Source organism: Camelus bactrianus, chromosome 15 (genome assembly GCF_048773025.1).
Source record: "Camelus bactrianus isolate YW-2024 breed Bactrian camel chromosome 15, ASM4877302v1, whole genome shotgun sequence".
Classification (NCBI taxonomy): domain Eukaryota; kingdom Metazoa; phylum Chordata; class Mammalia; order Artiodactyla; family Camelidae; genus Camelus; species Camelus bactrianus.
In genome coordinates, this window is record NC_133553.1 from 57040281 (window position 1) to 57059867 (window position 19587).

A 19587-nucleotide genomic window follows, 5' to 3' on the forward strand; every position below is an offset into this window, starting at 1 on the left:
TTTTCTCCTTCAGCAGGCTGACAGGCCAGCCTGATGTGCACCGAATGTACATGTTAATAGGCCAATCAAAAATGCAAAACAATTCGCAATTACTGGAAGGACCTAATGGTCATTAGAATTTACAACTAGGTAATGAACTGAAGTCTGCCCACACCATGCATATTCATAAAGCAATTTAGCCTTTGAAGATTAAAGAAGTGCTTAAAATTCAAATGAGCTTTAGCAAATTATCAGTAAGATTCATCCAAAAAGCAAAGGGTTTTTCTTCCTATGATTTCCTCATTTTTTTAATGCAAAATTGTTATATCTTCCAGACTGAGCTTAAACTAAACATTGAGCTTCTAGTGAAGCCAAGGGGCTAAGAGACAAACAGAGGCTGCAAACATCGTTACGGACTTTGTTCATAAAACTAAGCCCTTAAGAGCCAAACCTATCTCTAAACATGGTAATTTATCAAAAACAGCCTAGAGTTGCTCATAGGCAATACTGCACAGTCCTCCAACAAAACAGATTAACGAGAGTCCCACCACCCTCCCAAAAAGCCTTTTTCCCCTCAAGTTGAGTCTCCTGTGTAAACATCCACTATGGTATAAAAACAGCTTTTTCATCGGCTTGGAGTGGCATTCATTTTAGAAGTTGCTGCTTCCAAAGGGAAAAGAGCAAGAAAGGAGAGGATATGAGGCAGAGGAGGGCGATCTGGTTTACTTCTGAGGAGTGAAAATCTTGTCACTGGGTATTTATCTTCCCAGGGGTTCCCCCACCCTGCACTGGCAGCATTTAATCCAAGAGGAACAGGTCAGGCAGACATCAGCTGACATTCAGAAAGTTATGGTGTCCACCCACCACAGCACCCCACCCCAGTTATTAGAGAGCGTCATGGGAATTTGGATTTTCACGCTTCCCAATTACCAGTCTGGAGAAGAATCTAACTTACACCTTGAATGCTAACTCCACACCTTACTAACCTCCTGACATTTAAGAAATTCTGGTGATAGAATTTCCAGTGAACGCCTCCCCCACCCCCATCCCAAACGCTCAGTCCAGTGAACACAGGGAAGTAGGTGTAAATCCTATCTCAGCTAGTGTACCAGTCAGACTGAGAATAACAGCTTTCAAAGGGCTGTGTGCTCACTGCTCGGAAGCTGGACCCAAAGGGCCCTCCGCTTTGGTGATTGTGTTTGAGCCCCTCTTGAAAATATTCCAGTAGCTTCTCTCCCCCCAGCCTTCTCCCCATCTCCAGCCCCCAGCCCCAGTCTCGGATGTTTTCCTAGAGATGATCTTACCTGAAATGTAGGTATATCAAGGACGTGAGAAAGAGGAGGAGAGAGAAGGGGGAAAACCTCAGGTGCTGTCCCCAGTTCCTTGAGTCTCTTATCCATGGGCCCTGCCCAGAAATGCGCCACATTTTAATGTTTATTAGAAAGAATAGGATGCAGAGCTGCATGGAACCTGCATCCACGACCATCTGTATGAGCCACAGGTCCACAGTCCTGACCAATTCCGTTTGACACTAATGTTACTCTACATGAGTAGAGTTCAATGAGGGTTGATATGGGATGTGACAGAGTAAATCAGAATTAGATTAAAAACAAAAGTTTAGAAACCGATGCTACACTGCAGAGCAAATGGGACTTGAAGGCCAAATTTCCCCTAACTGCCTTCAAGTCATTTTCCCTATTAGAGTGTTTGCCTGCCACCCCCCTGCTGGCAATGCCGCAATCACACCAGAAAGTAGAGTAGAATGCATATAGGAAGGCTCGAGATATTCCTCTTTAAATACAATACCTATATATTTAATATATAGCAATTAACTTCTGGTCAGGAGTCTGCAGGCAGCAAGCTGCCCCAAGCAGATAGTGGGGGAGGGGGCCCAGAGCTGGGACACGCACAAAAGACAGGTCCAACAACAATGCCTGCTGTCAGCAGCTGAATTATTTTTATACAGGAATTTTTATCTCTATTGTACAAACAAGTACGTGTCTGTGCAGACTTGTTAAGCAATCCACTTGTATGTAGAATAAGATTTTTTTTCTTTCTTGCTACCAGTCACACAGCTCCAAGATCAGAAGAAATACATAGTCTTTGAAGCTGCTCAAATGTTTTAGTTAAAAGGATAGCAGTTGTTTTCAAAGATCCAAGAGTGTCTTTATCAGAATTAAATTTTTCCTTATTGATTTTTCCCCTTAACATAACAAAAACATAACATGAGAAGGTTACGATTTACTATTAAAATTTTTCTCAGCCTTTAAATCATTCTTCAGTAGCCAATGTTCACTTTTAAATGTAAAAGAATAATTTTTTTTAATCTTAGGATGGGATGGAGTAGGAGAGAAAAACTCATGAGATTTAAAATTTAACACTGGTTAATGCATTGTTTTAACTATGAACTCGAAGACTCGGGGAGGGGGCTAAAATGAGCAGTAAATGGCTCATTGTGAGCTGCCCCTAAATGTAAATAAATCATGAAATCATGGTGTCCCCTGAGTCTGTAAAAGGAAATGCTTTAGATATTTTTTGACCCAAAGAGAAACTCTATATTTAAAATGTAAAAAATCAGACCTGACATGTAGTGCCTTGTGCTCCAACTAAGGTAAGAATCCAAGCTACACCTTATTTCCCCTAAAAATTAACAGATGTGATTTTTTTCTGCAGTTTTTTATGCATCATTACATATCAAGAAAATGAACAACTGATGAATATAAATGTAACTGCTTCAATGCTTAGCAGGCTTCCTCGTGTTTTTTAGAAAGTTCAAAAAGAAAACAGAAAGCGGAGGAAGGCGGGTACACCACAGCACCTGTGTTCTTCCTGAAAGGACCTTTGCAGATTTCACAATAATTCCATTCTTCATTTTAATGGGAGTTTTTAATCAGTGGGCTCACCTCTATCTAAAAGTAAGATCAAATTGTAGGTGTAATTGTTCATTGCCAATGCTAGCAACAGTGAAGATACAAACAGAAACTCATTGTGAGTGACCACAGGTCCCTAGGTATCCCCTTCATCAACATGCCTGCTCCAGGTCCCCAGTGGGAATTCCCTGGCAGGGCCGATTCAATTCTGAATAACAGGCTGCCAACCCTATCTGGAAAAGGGTGTGCACGGTGTCTTCTCGCCTCTTTTACAGAAAGTTTAAACCGGATCACTTCACCTTTAGTGGGTATAATTTGTTGTTTAGCCCTCCAAGAACTTGGTATTTTATCTATCTAAACAGATCAAAAAGAAAAAGGGAGGGCAGAGAGGGAGCGAGCGGTGGCCCTCCTATCCCCCGTGTGTGCGCTAGCTCAGAGCGGCAACCTGTTCAGGTAAGCCTTCCAGCAGCATTGCATCAGATCCGCTCACATCAGTCTCCAGGGTGAACCAAGAGAAGAAACACTCTGGTGCCCTGTCTGCAAACTTCTCACTCGCCAGCTCTTGGCAGCTTATTTTTCCGAGTGTTTTGTTTCAGGAAACGTGTGTATTTTTCTTTGTACGTTTTGTGGATTTACCACAACTGGTTCTGACAGCTGTTGATTCTGTTAAATGAACACATTATAAAAATCCTCTTTAAAACCTCAAGCAACAGTGGACTCAAAAATAATGGTAAAATATTTTAATGGAGTTCCAGTTGAGAGTTGTAAAAAAAAAAAAAAAGTACAAATGAGGGTAGAGAAGTCCTTTAAGTCAGCCCTAGATTTAAACTGAATGTGTGCACGTGTGTCCGTGTGTGTGTTTAATGGGGAAAGAGGGGTGTTGCAAATCACCACAGATATTTACACTATACTCCCTTTGTTCAAATCACATACTTTTAACAGGAAAAGCTGGAACTGTGGCTATTTAAAATTTTAAATATTCAAACGCCTGTAAGTAACCATATGAAACAAATTATGTCGTATTTCTCCATACCAGCACATGCAAAAAATTCGGGTGGGGGATTGGGAGGTGGCAGAGTTGGGGAGACAACTCCAAGAGAAGGAAAGAATGATGTTTTCATTTTGCTATAGATCAAAGGAGAACAAGAATGGAAACTGTGGCATATCCAGCATTTTCACATCGCTGTCTTTCACACTGGGCTATCTAAGTTTACACAATTCCCCAGACTAGCTGCATATTAAGCTTGCTGTGTACAGCTTTATTATGGTGCGCTGGTGGAAGAAGCATTAATATTCCGTCTCCGCATCTGACAGGGCATTTACATGCGCCCATCTGAGCGGCACCTGAGAGATCTTCCAAGGTGCAGTAGCTGTGCGCCTATTGTAAAGGCAAATGAAGCTCACCTATTCCCTGCTGGGGTCAGAAGTGACCTCACCACCCTCCATGCCTCAAATCCTTCCCTTGCCAACCTAACTCAATGCCATCGCAGAATGACGAATGAGCTCAGAAATAGACCCCAAGTTACTAACCCTGCTAAGAACAGCAAAAGCCTTTGCTGAAATGTTTTAAAAATGCATAGAGAGTGCAGCTGGCCAGTGAAAAGCAGACAGACAAATTCCAGTGAACCCAATATGGAATATGTTACATTCTAAAACCGATTAGAAATACAGTCTGATGTTTACTGGCTTCAAATTGAGTTTGGCATCAAGCATACTGGCTTAAATAATGCTGGCATTTTTTTATTATTATTATTTTAAATCTGCCTTTGGTCTCTCGGAGCACATGTGGAGAGCTAAAGCATTCTTATTCGTCAGGTTACATTTCCTAGAAATTAAGTTTGTGACAGAAAATGACTCTAGTAGCAATAATATGGTCCATGCTCAAATTAATTAGGTCATTGTTGTAAAAACTACATGGCAAATTACAAAGGTAAATTTACTGATATTGGCCAGAGCTCTAGCCCCTGGAAGTAAAGAGAAGAAGCAATTCAAGGGTGCTTATTTACCTAGGTAGGAGGAAAGAACAGAGGAAGGAGGAATACAATGGCCAATTTTCTGTTGGTATTACAAATAAAAATACTAGTTATTATCCATTAAATTATATAGTCTGAACATATTTTATGAACTTTATTAATGTCCTCCAAATTGACACATAAAACAAAAACTTGCTTAATATAAGATAGTGTTTAAAATGGGCACTAAGTTTAAATTTTTTTTTTTCAATCTTTGTAATAACAACACTGCTGACATAACCATGACCCAAATGAAATCTGAACAAGCAGAAAGGTACTAAAGATCCTTGGTGATTAAATCTCTTGCTAAAAAAGTGGCAAGATGCCAGACTGGGTCCGGCTTGATGCTAAGTGCCTTTTATTGCACAAAGCCGGTACTACTGTATGTAAAAACAGACTTGGGCTTCGGGTAAATTTTGTCAAATGATTTCTTTGTGCAATAAAGGGTGTGAACAGACCAAGCAGAGTAGATTAAATTAACATCAAATGACGCAATCTCGGTGCATTTCCCTAACTGTGCTACTTCAGTTAAATTTCATATCTTCCCCCAAAGCAAAGCCAAAACTTTCTTCCTTTCTCCCTGCCTAGTGTGCAAGGCCACCATTCACCTATTCTCCTTTATGAAACACTTTCACTAAGAAATCACAAACTGAAAAATGCTTCACTAAGATTTGCACATTTGTTATATACTCCCATTCAGCACCCCCACATTAGCCAGACTACACTGAGGCTGCAGTGTGAAATTAATGACTTTCCAGGACTCTAAAATGTGCTATCAGTATGCATCCAACTCGCCTCTCCCTGAGCTTAAGTTTCGCTGTCCTGACATTGCCTGCACGTGTCTATACCCAGTTGCATTTTCCAGCCCATGGGCAGCTCCACAATTAAATGCCACATTCACCAGGAGAAAGGTGTGCAAAACAGATTTCAGATCCTTTAAAGTAAAAGGCACAACTTGCAACACAAGGAATGGGGTGATTTAAGAAATTACAGCACTGTTCTTTTAAGCTTTCACAGAATAAACACAGAATGGGAGGGAAACTTTCCCCCTCTGCTCCTGTTCTTGAAGTGAATACATATTTGTGTTTCCAATAAAAGGCCATTTTTACATTAACTGTCTGTAACAGCAGGAGACAGAAAAACTAACACAATCTCCACATCACACACAGGATGATCTTCATATCACGTGGCTCTATTCTCAAAACTATTATTTATAAAAGGCAACCAGGAAAATGCACAATGCATCTTTTCTGTGTCACCGAAAGAGTAACATCGGAAGAACTTTGGGATCTTTGAGATCTTCCACATTTTAGACTTTTTTTTTTCTTTTTGGCTTGCCGAAGTAAATTTAGCAGCCATGAGGGCCACTGTGTTTAATTAAGCTTTCAAAAGTCCTCTGACAATGCCAACAATTGTAAGACACAATCATGCAATCGCTGTGACAGTTCTATTTACAATTTGTCTTAGAAAGAGTTTCTCTGACATTGTACTTTGACAAAACATCCAAGCTGCCAGTTCACAACCTTTCTCTGCCTTATTTACAAATACATCCTGTATATAGGACTCCTAGTCTCATGAACATGAGCTTTTGGGTAACAGCCTCACAAACATGGGCTCCCAATGAAAATCCTAGGTATTTCTTAGGAAACAATATTCTCTATTCTCTGGATGCTAAAGGAAGGTAAATAAAATGTTCAACAGCATACTGAGGGGTTTTTTGTTAGTCTTTTTGTTTTTTGTTTGCTGCCATTCTACAAATTCACATCAGAAGTCAGTGGTTTTTATTCAGAATCACACAAATAAAGAGAAATGAAAAATAAGAGGTTATAATAGGATAGTGTAATTTATAGCCTCATTTACCACTCTACTGTAAAGTATATTGATACATTCTCCAGTTTAGTCTGAGACAGGAAAGAATTCAAATAGACACCAAAAAAAAAAGGCAAGCTGAGTTTCTATATTCTGAAAAGCGTAAGTATATTATACTTGATTTATCTTTAAGTAACATGCTTATGTATTTCTGGGTTGAATTAATATTTCTCCCTTCATTAGAGTACCTGTCTAGAGTATTATTATCTAGGCATGAGGTATATTGTCTGGGCAAATAGTTTTTAAATACCCTGATATCGATGTCTATGCCCATGATTTTAAAGAGAAAAAAAATATTGTATATCAATAGTACTTCACTATGCTTTCCAGGACTTGTCATATTTTCTCCCATTCTCTCAAAAAGCTAACTTTATGACAACCCAATCCTAATTTAAAGATTTCTATGTGCAATAAGCCAAAACCTAAAAGCTAATACCATGGGATGGTATTTTTTGGCCTTTTCTATAAGTGAACAGCAGTTCCACAGTCACTAATCTTCAATGAGTATCTCCCCCCTCACAAAATATGAAACTAGAAAGCAAAACAAAACCCTAATGAAAAGTCCTGACTGCCAGTCAAAGACTGCTGATATCTGATGGTGGATATCTGAAACACAAATTAATGAACTGGGCTCTGCACAATATAACCTACTCGTTTCCAGCTAAATTAATGCTGTTTCAATGGTCTCGATGGATCACAATCACACAATATTTTGAATATCTGAATAAAATGAAAAAAAAAAAACAACCTGACCAACATATGTGTGTAGTCAACCAGGTAAAAATCATCCTTTCTAAAAACTTTCTAAAAAATACTCAGCTTTGAGAGGCCAGTGTACAGCCAAAATGCATACCATCTCACTGAAGGCTTAAAGAACTCCACTCATCCTCCTATGTGAAAGCCCCGAATTCTAAGCTTTATTTATCTCAGGAAGAAGATCTGTCACTGCTTTATTCCAGCTTCCTGCCCATAAAACAGCACAGAGCACACAGTAAGCTCACATCCAACTTACATCACTTTAATAAAGCCTTTCCTACACAGCGCATTTAAATGACTACCTTTTATATGGTTGCCAAACATATTTTTCTAGAGATTCATCAATATATCTCTTTCCTAATACAGAGCATTGCCTCTCCTTTCTTTTTGTGACACAATTCAAATATCTACTGAGTGATTACTCTTATTGTTTCCTTCCTCACCATAAAAAGAAAAGCAGACTTGGAATTGTGAAGACGTGCTTGAGAGAAATGGGCTGGGGGTACACAGCCGTTTCCAGAACTTCGCTTCAGAGGCACCTGAGAGCCAGGGCATCTTAATTTATGTGCAATGGTAGAATGTTAATTTCACCATAGGAAACTCTTAATTCATTACCATGAATTATGAGAAGTCGTGATTCTAGTTACTGACATATCGCTTTGAGATGTGACCACGCTATTTATGTTCAGCCAATTCTAGGGTGGGAACAGGTGATTAAACACAATGAAAGGAATCAAGACTTTTTAATTATTCGTGCATGAAAGGTTTACCTCACCTGCGTGGCAGCGCTGGTGAACCCATTGAATATCTTAGATAGCTTAGGTAGCTTTTCATCTCGGTGAAATTACTTAGCATTAGCTCTATAAAATATATTTTAAACGTGCTTTTTGTGGGGAGCTTCTTTGGGCTCTGTTACTGTCCTACTCCTTTAAAAAAAAAAAAAAAAAGAATCTTTATGACACCCAGAGAGTTAGTTGAGAAAAATATCTCCTTTCCCTATGTAGATTTACAACTGTGACAGTAAAAAGCCTTCACTATAGGGCCTTCCCCCAGCTTTTTAGATTTCTCCTCTAAGTACAGAGGCACAGAATTTTCAAGCTGGTTAATCAGAGACTGAATAACCTATTTGGAACCTCAGTAAGAAGTGTGGTTTTAATTCTTGCTTGACAGACACTGTGTTTTGTCTTTTAAACGAGCAGCTCAATATGTAAATACGATGTTACATCACGCAAGCGTTACTCCATATTTGGTGATTTAGAAAGGCTTTGGATCTCCGAAGACGACAAATCCCCTTCCGCTTGCTCTTGCTTCATTAATCATGCCTTACACTTCTGTTCATTTTCCTTCCAGTCACAAGACAGCACATGGAAATGGTCATTGCCATATCCTACTGGGGGGTCGGGGCGGGAGATGGGGAATAAAATCCTAACCTGCATGTCATATAAGCTACATGTGGTGGATTTGAGAAACGTATGTTGTAAATGCAGCTTCCCTGGCAGCAGATTTCTTATATCACTAAAGGAAAAGTATCTAGTGTTATTGCAAGCAGCATTAAAAAAGAAAGAGCAAGAAAGAAAGAGAAGAAAGAGAGCAAAAGCGAGAGCAAGAAAGAAAGAAGAAGGAAAGAAGGAAGGAAAGAAAGAAGGAAAGAAGGAAGGAAAAAAGAAAGAAAGAAAGAAAGAAAGAAAGAAAGAAAGAAAGAAAGAAAGAAAGAAAGAAAGAAAGAGAGAGAGAAAGAAAGAAAGAAAGAGAGAAAGAAAGAGAGAAAGAAAGAAAGAAAGAAAGAAAGAAAGAAAGAAAGAAAGAAAGAAAGAAAGAAAGAAAGAAAGAAAGAAAGAAAGAAAAGCCACATTTGATTTTAATGATCAAATTCCAGAGGGGGAGAGGAGAAATAATACGACATTTAATCCCCTCTGGACCACTGACCCACTGCAGTTCAACTCTGTGGTCAAAGTAGGTTGGAGGGACAAGTTCCAGTGAATCAATTGATTAAATGCACTTCCCTTCCTAAAACTGAACAAACCTTCTGCCTTCGGGGGGCAGGGGCGGGGGAACAGAGGGAAGTCATTCACTAACAGGCATGCCTGTTTTGTCAACACAAAATCGGCATTCACTTCATCTTATGTGTTAAATCACTGTTGTTTCATTTTTTAAAACATGTGTTAAGGGTCACTATATAGTGGTGCTGTTTATCTCTTAGAGTAGGGATTTAAGTCCCTCTGTTAGCCGTTAATTCCTTTTCCCTTGAGCTGCTGAGAAACCCACACCCCTAGCTACCTCTCTGCTAAATTTAACCAAAGGAAGGAGAACTGTTGAATACATGTATGTATTTTTCCAAGGGAATTTTAACATTGTGTTATAGCAGAAACAGTGGAAGTCTGGACTGGACATTTGTAAGGGTGACATGCGGTTGTGTAAACCACAAACAAAATCAAGATACATCTGTCAAAACCACATCAGAGACAAGAGAGAGCACAGAGAAGCATTTATCATTTAGCTGAGGAGGCAGGCTGCAGGGAGCAGCCGTTCCTGTCAAACCAACCTTTTGAAATTTCCAACATGCCCTTAAACTTTTCGAGTAAGCATGTCTGTGCGCTTCAGCAACTGCCCTCTCTACTCTGGCCTGGCCAGTCGAAAATGGCATCTTAAAGTCAAGGTCACGGTGTCATCCCACCACGGGGCTGTGTTTAATTACAGCCCCATACGGGCTGACAGCCAATATGGATCCAAGGCTAGCCCCGTAGCACAGTTAACTCTTTCCAGCCCCTCCAAAATGCCCTGCCAGCCCACCCAACTTCACGGAAGCCTCGAAAACGAACTGCATCCAGAGAGAGGCCTGACCAGGCATTCTGACTCAAACAGGTCATTGGCTGAACTATAAATGCCCATATGGCCACTTTGCCTCTGACTTGTCACCAAGGCTGGAAGTGGACATCGGAAACTGGGCTGGGTGTAGTAAGCTTTAACACTTAAAAATGAGAAAGGGAGAGAAAAGGAAAGAAATTTAGAATCAGCAGATCCAGAGAGAGGGCATCAGGTGTGTGTAACCTATTCTGCCTACATCTGACTCAAGTGAAGTGGAAAATATTTATTTTTGTGTGTTCTGGACATAGGCAATAGGAATGATTATTTTAACATTACAGGGCTGTCATGGACAGTCACATGGAGAAAGCATTTCACCACTCCTTAGTGCTTGGCTACAGCGCCTCTGAAAATGAAAAGAAAACATGCAAACAGCTTTTCTCCTTGCTTCTCATTTACCTGCTATGTGTTCCTGTTTGGGGCAAATTCCTCTAGATGACGTTGATAAACAATCGTCATCCTCTGGCGTGACCTGGATGCCAACCTCCACGGGATTGGATGCTTTTTTCATCTCGATTGGTGAAGGGGAAGGTGGCTTATCCACAGCTTTTTCTAAGCAGAGGCTGCCATTGCATTGTTTCCGTTTGTGCTCGATAAAAATAAGAATGTCCCCCAACGGGAAGTTCATCTGGCACTGCCCACATGTGAGGAGGTCATGGTCCCCTTCTGGAGCTCCCAAAGGGCCGTGGTCTGGTTCATCATCTGTAAGAATGGCTTCAAGAGGTTCGGCTGTGGTTGAAGAAACAAAAGCACAATTATTAGAGTGCCAGAAAGGAGAGAAATGGGGGAAATACATTCTCAACCCCATCCCACCCCAGCACATTATGTAAAGGGTTTCTAGGCTCCTCCATTTAATGCCCAGAAAAATGTAAGCACCTAAAATGCACATGGATGTCAAGGTTGTCAACAAGAAAGTAAATTTATCAATGAGACAAATCGTCATATATTTAAAGAAAATTGTCTGACTTGCACACTTACAGAGAAAACACACACACACACCCCGTTCATGAGTTTAGAAAGAATATAACTGTTAAATAGTTAATGAGAAACATGAAAGAAAGCTTAAATAATAACTACCCCCACAAAAAAACTGGTAAAAACATGGACTGAAACCAAATTTGTTTCTTTTTCCCTATAGACTAAGTTATCTATTGTGCCCAAGAATAAAAGGAGAGGTAAATAAACACACATATACCCTTTGTGTGTGAATGTATATGCTCCTAAATATACAGAGACATGGCTTCATAAATTAGAAAGCTACTACATCACACAGAAATGTGCCACGTTTACACTGCCGTAATAAGAAAACGACGGCATTCACCTGTGAAACAGATCTAAATAATAATCATAACGCAGCGTAATTCACACTGCCAAAAGCCTTTCTGATCTCACTCTCAGCAGTGCCACAAAATCAAAGAAATACCAAATTCACTGGCAATTCTTCTCAGACACATTAGCTAAATGGGATACTTTTGAGTACTTAAGAAAATAAGCCAATTAGTCATTTTTTCATTCTGAAGAAAGGAATGCCTAAAATATTCTAAACATGTTTGCAGTTGGTGGCCCCCAACACATAAAAATCAGAATGGTCAAGCAAACGCCACATTTCAGAACAAGGCTGAGAAGTCCTTTCTTTAGACTTGAAATACTTTGCCTAATGTTGTCAAAGTTGACTAATTTTCTGAATGAGCTCCAAAACACTTCATTATGAGACTATTTCTGCACACAAAATCACCAGCGGATGGTATAACAAGGTAGATATGTCTTTCATTCCTGTTTCCTTTTTTTAAATTTGCACCCAAATACTCCAGCATCTATTTGAACAGTTTCTCTCATTTTTTAACCTTTCAAAGGGGAAAAGAGAGTTGGTAAGTCTCTGCTCCTGAAACCTTATGCTTACTCTATCACACACATACACAAAATATCATAAAATACAAAACACATCCAGGATGCTGCCAGTTAATAAAACTGAAGCAGAAAATGTACAAGTCTTAAACAGTTAATCAGTCTGACCTTCTTTAGCAAGCTGCCAATTTCACATTTAATGAACTTAAAGCCACAGAGAATCAAAAAATAGATTTTAATTTGAGTGTAGAATATTGGAACAGATTTTGATAAAGTGCAAAAATCCAGTGAACTCAGGTTAAATTTATTTCAACCCTACCCAGGCTGAATATTGAGGGGGAAGATCTGGAGTAACTCCCAGATGTGCTGGGTGAAATAATATTGAGAGAGCCCTGCCTAGCTGCACCTGTGCTCAAGTAGGACATGTCATAATTTCTAGCCTGTGGTACTCCTCCTAATTTAACATAAGGTCACCACAGGAATATGAAGGTTATATCCCTACTAATAAAGACAGCAACGTAAGCACTTATATTACTTTGCCCAACATACTGACCAAAAGATAAATACAGAATACATATGCATACTTCTCAAATAAAAGAAGACAAACAGAAGTGCTTTTGCATTATGCTTCTATGTCATTTTTCTCCTACATTTGCTTTCATTTTGACCAAGTGAGGAACTGAATAGGGAAGTCATTCTCTAAGATCCCTCCTATTTGAATTAAGGAATTTAAGTACACATTAACGAATGTGGCCTTTTTTGTTGTTGTTCAGCATTAACTACAAGTCCTGAGGTTTACAGACTGAAGATAGACTCAGGGAAAATATTTTATTAAAGTCAGAAGTACATAGAACCTTTGCAAAAAAGCCATTTTTTAAAATCCACCGTTAAGATTTGTTTTTTATTCCCGAGGCCTGAAACATTTCTGCAAATGGAAATATTATTTAGGAGCAAAAGGAAATATTCTCCTAGGTATCAAATAGTTAAAGGTAATGCAGTATAAAACAGACTTGGTTAAAGTCTTCTAAATGTAGTGACTGAACTGATTTACAATCAAAACCAGGAAATGAAGTGGTAATTCAGAGGTTGCTGATTACACCTCCACATTTCACCTAATTAATTTTATAGGAGGCAAAGTTCTTGAAAATAACAAGATGATCAAATGTACAGATATAAAACCTATAACCTCAACATTTTCTATGCTCTTAACGTAAATTATTGCTAATTAACAAGAATTATATCCTAATGTATGAAATACATTTAACATCGGGCTCCCTGCTAAACATTTGGCTAGTGATGTTCAGAGAAATACCAAAATGTGTTCTTATCATTGCTGGTATTAATGTTAAAAATCAGACGAAGTGGGGCACAAAGAAAATATGAAAATACAATTCTCTTGGTGTAATCTACTGATTTGCATTGACATCTTTTCTCAGTGGCAATCAACATTTCCTTTCTGGGCATCTGATAATTTCTCTGTATTTTAATGCAAATTTCCTTTTCCCTAAAAACATTCCTAACCTCAGCCATTTTACCCCCTCCCTCAGTTCAATTCCATCCTCCTTCGCCCCCACAATACCATCGTTTCTAAGCTGCGGCCTAAGCTCTGGCTACAAAGCGGGGAGTCCAGGATTGAAGTGGAAGGGAGTGGGCAAATAATCATAATAATTAGCCGCGAATTCTCTACAAGGGGAAAAAGAAATAGAAAATAAAATGCTTCTGCGTTCAAACAGCAAGACTGAAACGTCTCAATGCCCCAGCGGCTGACTGAGATCTCTTTCCTCTGCAGTTGCAAAGGAATAAATTTAAAAAAAAGCCTTAGAAGAAATGTGGAGAAGCAGCAAGGGAAACGAGGGCTGCTGGGGAGGGGGAGGGGAAAAGAGCACTGCCTTCAAGTTTGCTTTCCAAGTCCTTCCCTTTGATTGTCTTAACAGGGTAAGGAAGCAAACGGAGGCTGAAATGCAGAAAGAAAAAGCAAAGAAACAAAAGCGAAGGCAGGGGCGACAGGCCCAGGGCAGGGGGCCTGGCGGAGGTAGGCTTTGCAGAAAGTGAAGTTGGGCGCCGGGACTCTGAAGCACAAAGCGAGCAGCGTGCTGGCCGCAAGCTTGGGCCGCGCTCGCTGCAAACACGTGCAGCGGCGGCCGCAGGGCCGTGGGGCCGGAAACCGGGGGCCGGGGGCGGTGGGCGGCGGGCAGCCTGGGGCCCCGACGGCCGCCTCCATGCCGGTCCTGCCCGGCCATCGGGTGACGACGGTTTCTCTGGCCCGCCAGTTGAAGAAATGGGAAGTGAGGCTTGGAAAACTCGGCTGGTTAACCTAGTGCTGTCTTGGTATCACCGCATACACCCCAAGCGCGGGTCTTGAAATTGATTCTGTGTCCACAGGCTCACACTTTTTACTTTGGGGGATCTCTGCAAATGCGTTTCTCCCGCAATTCCGGGTACCGGTGAGCGCAGCGCAGCGGCGGCTGCGGTTATTCATTATTAATGACGCTGCTTGCCCGCATCATTATGATGATAACTATTACTATTGTTGTGATTTCGGGCTCTAAGGCTAGAGCTGTAGGAGGCGGGGGAGCCTGGGGTCGGGCTGCAGAGCCGCCTGCAAGCCCGCTGTGGCCGCCTCTGTCCGTGCTTTGCTTGGAGGCGAGAGGGTGCAAGAAGAGAACCTGGAGACTTAAGTGCAAACTTGCCGGATCCCGCCCTTTGGCCTTGCCCTGAAGCCAGAGCGCGCACACTCCCCTTTCCTCCCTACCAAAAATACCCGCCAGAAAGAGAACGAAAACTGCACCCAGCTCCACTCCCGCCGCACGGGGGTGTCGGCCGCGCGCCCGGGCGCTGCTCCGCAGCGCTGGCCAAAAGCATTTTTAAAGTCAAAATGAAGAACAAAGACGTAAGGGGTGATGGGGGTAGAAAGGGAATTCTGCCTAACCGTCCGTTTCCCCCACCCCCACCCTCGCGAAGCTCTTCCCTCACGGCCGAGAACGCAGAGCGGGGGTGGGGGAGGCTCTGGTACAGGTTCAAGTTCGCTGAGCTTTCTTGATCTTGTTCTGCCTCCTAGCGACCGAATGGCTCATTCAGCCCAAGAGGAGGAGGATGGGGGGGGGGGAAGAAAGGGGTCCTGAACACCAGAATGGCTCCCGCCCCCTCTGCGAACCCAGAAAATTAGAAAGGAGCGACCCCCGCACCCCCTCCAAGCTGGCCTCTGAACCCAAAGCCCGCCCTGAGACACTGGGAGAGGGGGGAACCCACCCAGCCTAGAGTGTCCCAGGATGGACCCGGGGTGGGTGGGGGACGGGGGAGCAGCCCGGACTCCATGCTTCAGTCCGTCCTCTGAGCCCCCAATTCTTCCTTCCGAAGAAGGGCCCGGCTTTCCCGAGTGCAGCGAACACTGCCCTTCCTTCCCGCCGGTACCTGGCCGGGCTGTAACTTCACACCGCCGCGCGCCGCGTCTGCTCCGCATCCGGCGCGGCCGGGGGAGTGGGGGGCGGGGGAGAGCTGCGAGGGAGGGATGCGCGGGGGTGGGGAGAGGGAGGGCCCCGCAACGTGCCCGGGCGGGGGAGCTTTCGAAGTGTGTGACAAGTTCCAGGGCCCAGTGAAAAATTCAATTCCCTATGCCCACCCCACCCCCCAAGCACATACACCCCTTTAAAAAATACAGAACTGGGTATAGGGTGGTCCTTTAAAATTGCAGCAGAAATTAAAATAGGGGTCTAGAATGAGGAAGGGGAGGGAGGTGGGCCTTCTCACGCCTTTCTTTCCCTCGCAGCCAAACTTTCCTAAGTGCCCACCGCCCGCCTTTCGGCGCATTCTGATGGCCCGGAGACAGCCATCCACTCACCCACCCCATCCTCCCTTATATAGACTCACAATGACCCCCTGACTGAGCCAGGACCGAGGTTGAGGGCAAGAACTCAAGGGTGGGGTGCATGGGGGTCCTGGGACCCAATACTCCCAAAACGCATACTCGAACATACTACTCCCCTACCCGCTCCCGACCCCCATCTGACTCGGCCGCGCTTCGGAGCGGGGGGCTAGTGGCCAGTCCCGGTGGGAGGGGGTCAAGGAAAGCACGTGGTAACCTCTCCGACGCCCCGAGCCGGAGGCAAGAGACATCGAGGGGAGGGGTGGGCAGAACACGCTTTCTCGGTTGCTTTGCAAAATAAAAATGCTTTGCAAAGCCGAGTTTCTCCCCAGCCGATTTCGCAGTAGGGTTGGCCGGGAGGAGGTCTGGGCATTGTGTTGGGGGGCCAGAGTGGACTCTGGACCCGGCTGGCGCGGAGTCGCGGCACGGCATGCAGCTGTGCAGGCAGGCGGGCGGCGGGCGCCGGGTGGGCGATACCGGGCGGGGCGGGGGCGCGGCGAGGCCCGGCGAGGCCCGGGCGAGGCCCGGCCGTAGCCGCCGCCCGCTCCCGGGCTGCCGCGCGGCGCTCGGTCCTCTGTCTGTTTGTTGGCAGGAGGCTCCCGCACACGCGGTGCTTGTAAACATTCAGACACGAGATTTTTCCCAATCAAAATCCACTTCCACTTTTTTTGAAAATCTTCCAAAAAATAGTAAGAGGAGGGAGTTCCTCGCTCCCTCTCCGTGCCGCCGGTGCTCTAAGTTTACAACTAGAGGGGTTTTGGGGAAGGGGGGTAATTGTATTTCTCCCCTGTACTAGAGATCGTGAGATTTTTGCAGGGGGGGGTGGGGGAGTCAAAGACAGCGTTGCAGAAAACGGACGGCGGAACGTTTGGCGTCTGTTTAGGGGCAAGAAATTTCACTTTCTCTTGCCCTATTTTATTTTATTTTATTTTGCACGTCTGCTCGCCGTCACTGAGGTTCAGCCGGGAGGGGCAGGCAGCTGCAACCCCGGCGGCGGCGGCTCGGGCGCCTTTCCTCCCTCTCTTGCTCGCCCCCAGCCCTGCTCCTGCCCTTCGGTGGCGGCGGCGAGGGAGGGCAAGCGCGAGGAGCCGGCACAAAAGGGAGCGGGACAAACACCCACCTCGGGCCGGAACAAAAGGAGGCAGCGCCGGCCGCTTCTCCTGTCCTTCCCGGTCGCTTAAGCTCTCCCTGTCGCCGCGGCCCCTCTCCAGACTCCGCAGACTCCAGAGCGCCGGGGGCCCCCTACCACAATCCCACTTTCTCACTATTGTGGAGATGACTACTTTCCTTTCGGTGCACACTTGATCGAGAGCGCGCTGGTGTCCGAGGGCCAGTCTCACCTCGTTTCTTCCTGGCAATTGTTTTTTTAGGCTTGGGCTCCCCACCCCCCGTTTTCCTTCCTACCGTGAGTGGAAGCAACCCCCCTTGCCCCTTCAGTTCCCTCCCTTAGGTTTGCACAAGAGTTGTCAGCATCCAAATCATTGTTCATTATTTTGCAAAATCGGAGGGGAAATCATTGCATTCCTTTTCGAAAAGCGAAATAAAGCAGCGGAAAGCAGGAAAGAGGAGGAGTCAAATTTTTGTAAAATTAAATAAAATTAAAAGGTTCATGCTATCCCAAAAGTGTACACACGGTTATGGTTCGGGATGGGATGAGGTTGGGTTTTTTTTCCCCCTCTCCCTTTAATCTCTTTTATCCTGACTCTCGGAGGTTTTTCTCGTGAAAAAAAAATTTAAATGCATGCACACACCCCTCTCTCCCCCTCTCTCTTGCTTCTCGTCCTGCGCGCTCTCGTGATTATTAATAATTATTATTACTATTATTGGGTTACTTACGCGAGAATTCCCGTTTGCTTAAGTGCTGGGGTTTGCCTTGCTTGCGGCGAGACATGGTGGGCTGCGGGGCGGGCGGCGGCGGCGGCGGCGGCGGGCGGACGACGGCTCGGTTCACATCGGGAGAGCCGGGTTAGAAAGAAGGAGACTCCAGAGAAAATATCTTCATCAGTGCCTTTTGACATCCAAAATAAATTAGAAATAATACAAAGATGGCGCAGGGAAGATGAATTGTGGGAGAGCCGTCATGGCTTTTTTTTTTTTAAGCAAAAAAAAAAAAAAAAGAGAGAGAGAGAGAGAGGAGAGATAGAGAGAGAGAGAGAGATGAAAAAAATGGCAAAAGCCCCCCTGAGCTGCAAGTTCAAGTGCGGACGTGACGTCCCTGCGAACTTGAACGTCAGGAGTCTGGATGGACAGAGACACACAAAACATGGGCAGGGCGAGCAGGAGAGAAGGGGAGGAGGGAAGGGGAAGCTCACACCAATGGACACACATCAGGGGCTGGACATGAAAAAGAGACCAGGACAAGCCAATGGCCAGTGCGGGGCGGGGGAGGTGCGGGGCGGGGGGCTCCGCAGACGCCAGACGCGGCCCCCGGGGGAGGGGCAGGCAAAGGGGAGGGGGCGCTGGGGCCGCGGGCTCACCAGTGGCCGCAGCGAGCGGCGAGGCGGCGGCGTGGCCGGGAGAGAAGAAAGGGGAGACGGGGGGGGGAGCAAGACATGCGTCCTGTTCCCCCCCCCGCACGCGGACCCTAAAATGAAAGATTATTTAAAATTAAAAAAAAGGAAAAAAAACCCAGAGTGTACGGGGAGGCTGCAGGGGCCGGGGAAGCGCGGGCGGAGGGAAGCCAGGTAGAGTTGCTCCCGGACACCCTCCTGCGTGCGCACACCCACTTCCCCTCTCCGCCGCTGCTGCCGCCGCGCTCGCTCCCAGCGTGTGGACGCCCGGGGCCGAAGTAAAAGCCGTGAGCCCGCGGCTGCGCTCGAGAAACTTTGCCCGAGCAGAGGATAGCGAAGGAAAATCACCCGAAGTTGAGAGCTGAGCCTCCAAGTTACAGCTCCTCGGCGGGTGAGGGGAGGCGGGAGGGAACGCGCGGCGAAGCTGAGTCCAGCTCAAGTTTGGAGGGTTGCGGGTCAGGAGGGGCAGCGCGGGGGCCTCCAAGAGCCTGGGCGGCCTGGAGAGAGAGGGCAAGGGCGAGGGAGACGGTGCAGGCCCCGGCCAGAGGGCCGGGAGGGCGCCCCCAGGCCGAGCCGGGGGGCCGAGGATCTAAACGCCCTGACAAGCGATCGGGTCTGAATGCAACTGGGAGCAGAGTCGAAGCTCTTTAGGGTTGCGGAAAGAGAGAGAAAGGCCGAGGAATAAAGAACGGGGAGCCAGACTCAGAAAACGTTCCAGCCCCCGGAGTGGAGCGCCCGGACCCAGGGCGAGGGAGGCGCCGAAGCGTCCACCTCACGGAGCGGCCGCCGACCACAGGACAAAGCACGGGCAGTCCCGAGAGTGCCAGTCCCTGGGAACGTGCTCCTCGCGCCGCGGGAGGTCCCCGAGACGGGTCCCAGGGAAGGACACACCCCCTCCCACTACAAGAGCAACTGCAAAAGCACTGAGGAATGGCAAGAAAATGTTTCTTACGGGGAGAGCATAACTAGTCCTGTACTGTTATCTGGGGAAAGAAAGTGAGGAATAAAGGGAGAGCCACTGG

General features: G+C 45.0%; 1 protein-coding gene across 6 annotated transcripts in view; it reads right to left on the minus strand.

Annotated features, from left to right (window-relative positions):
- BCL11A (BCL11 transcription factor A) overlaps window positions 1–18985 on the minus strand; it is a 98103-nt gene extending 79118 nt beyond the window's left edge. For 2 of the 6 annotated variants that reach the window (XM_045514369.2, XM_010951885.3), the window contains exons 1-2: window positions 17892–18482; window positions 10748–11077 (exon numbers count right to left, since the gene is read on the minus strand). In XM_045514369.2, coding sequence (XP_045370325.2) covers window positions 10748–11077; window positions 17892–17946 — 385 coding nt within the window. In that variant the 5' untranslated portion in view covers window positions 17947–18482. Of the gene's footprint in view, window positions 1–10747; window positions 11078–15604; window positions 15655–17891; window positions 18486–18532 lie in introns of those variants that run through there. The other 4 variants (XM_074341173.1, XM_010951886.3, XM_010951887.3 and 1 more) reach the window with 4 other exon arrangements.
- Window positions 18986–19587: the final 602 nt, after the last annotated feature.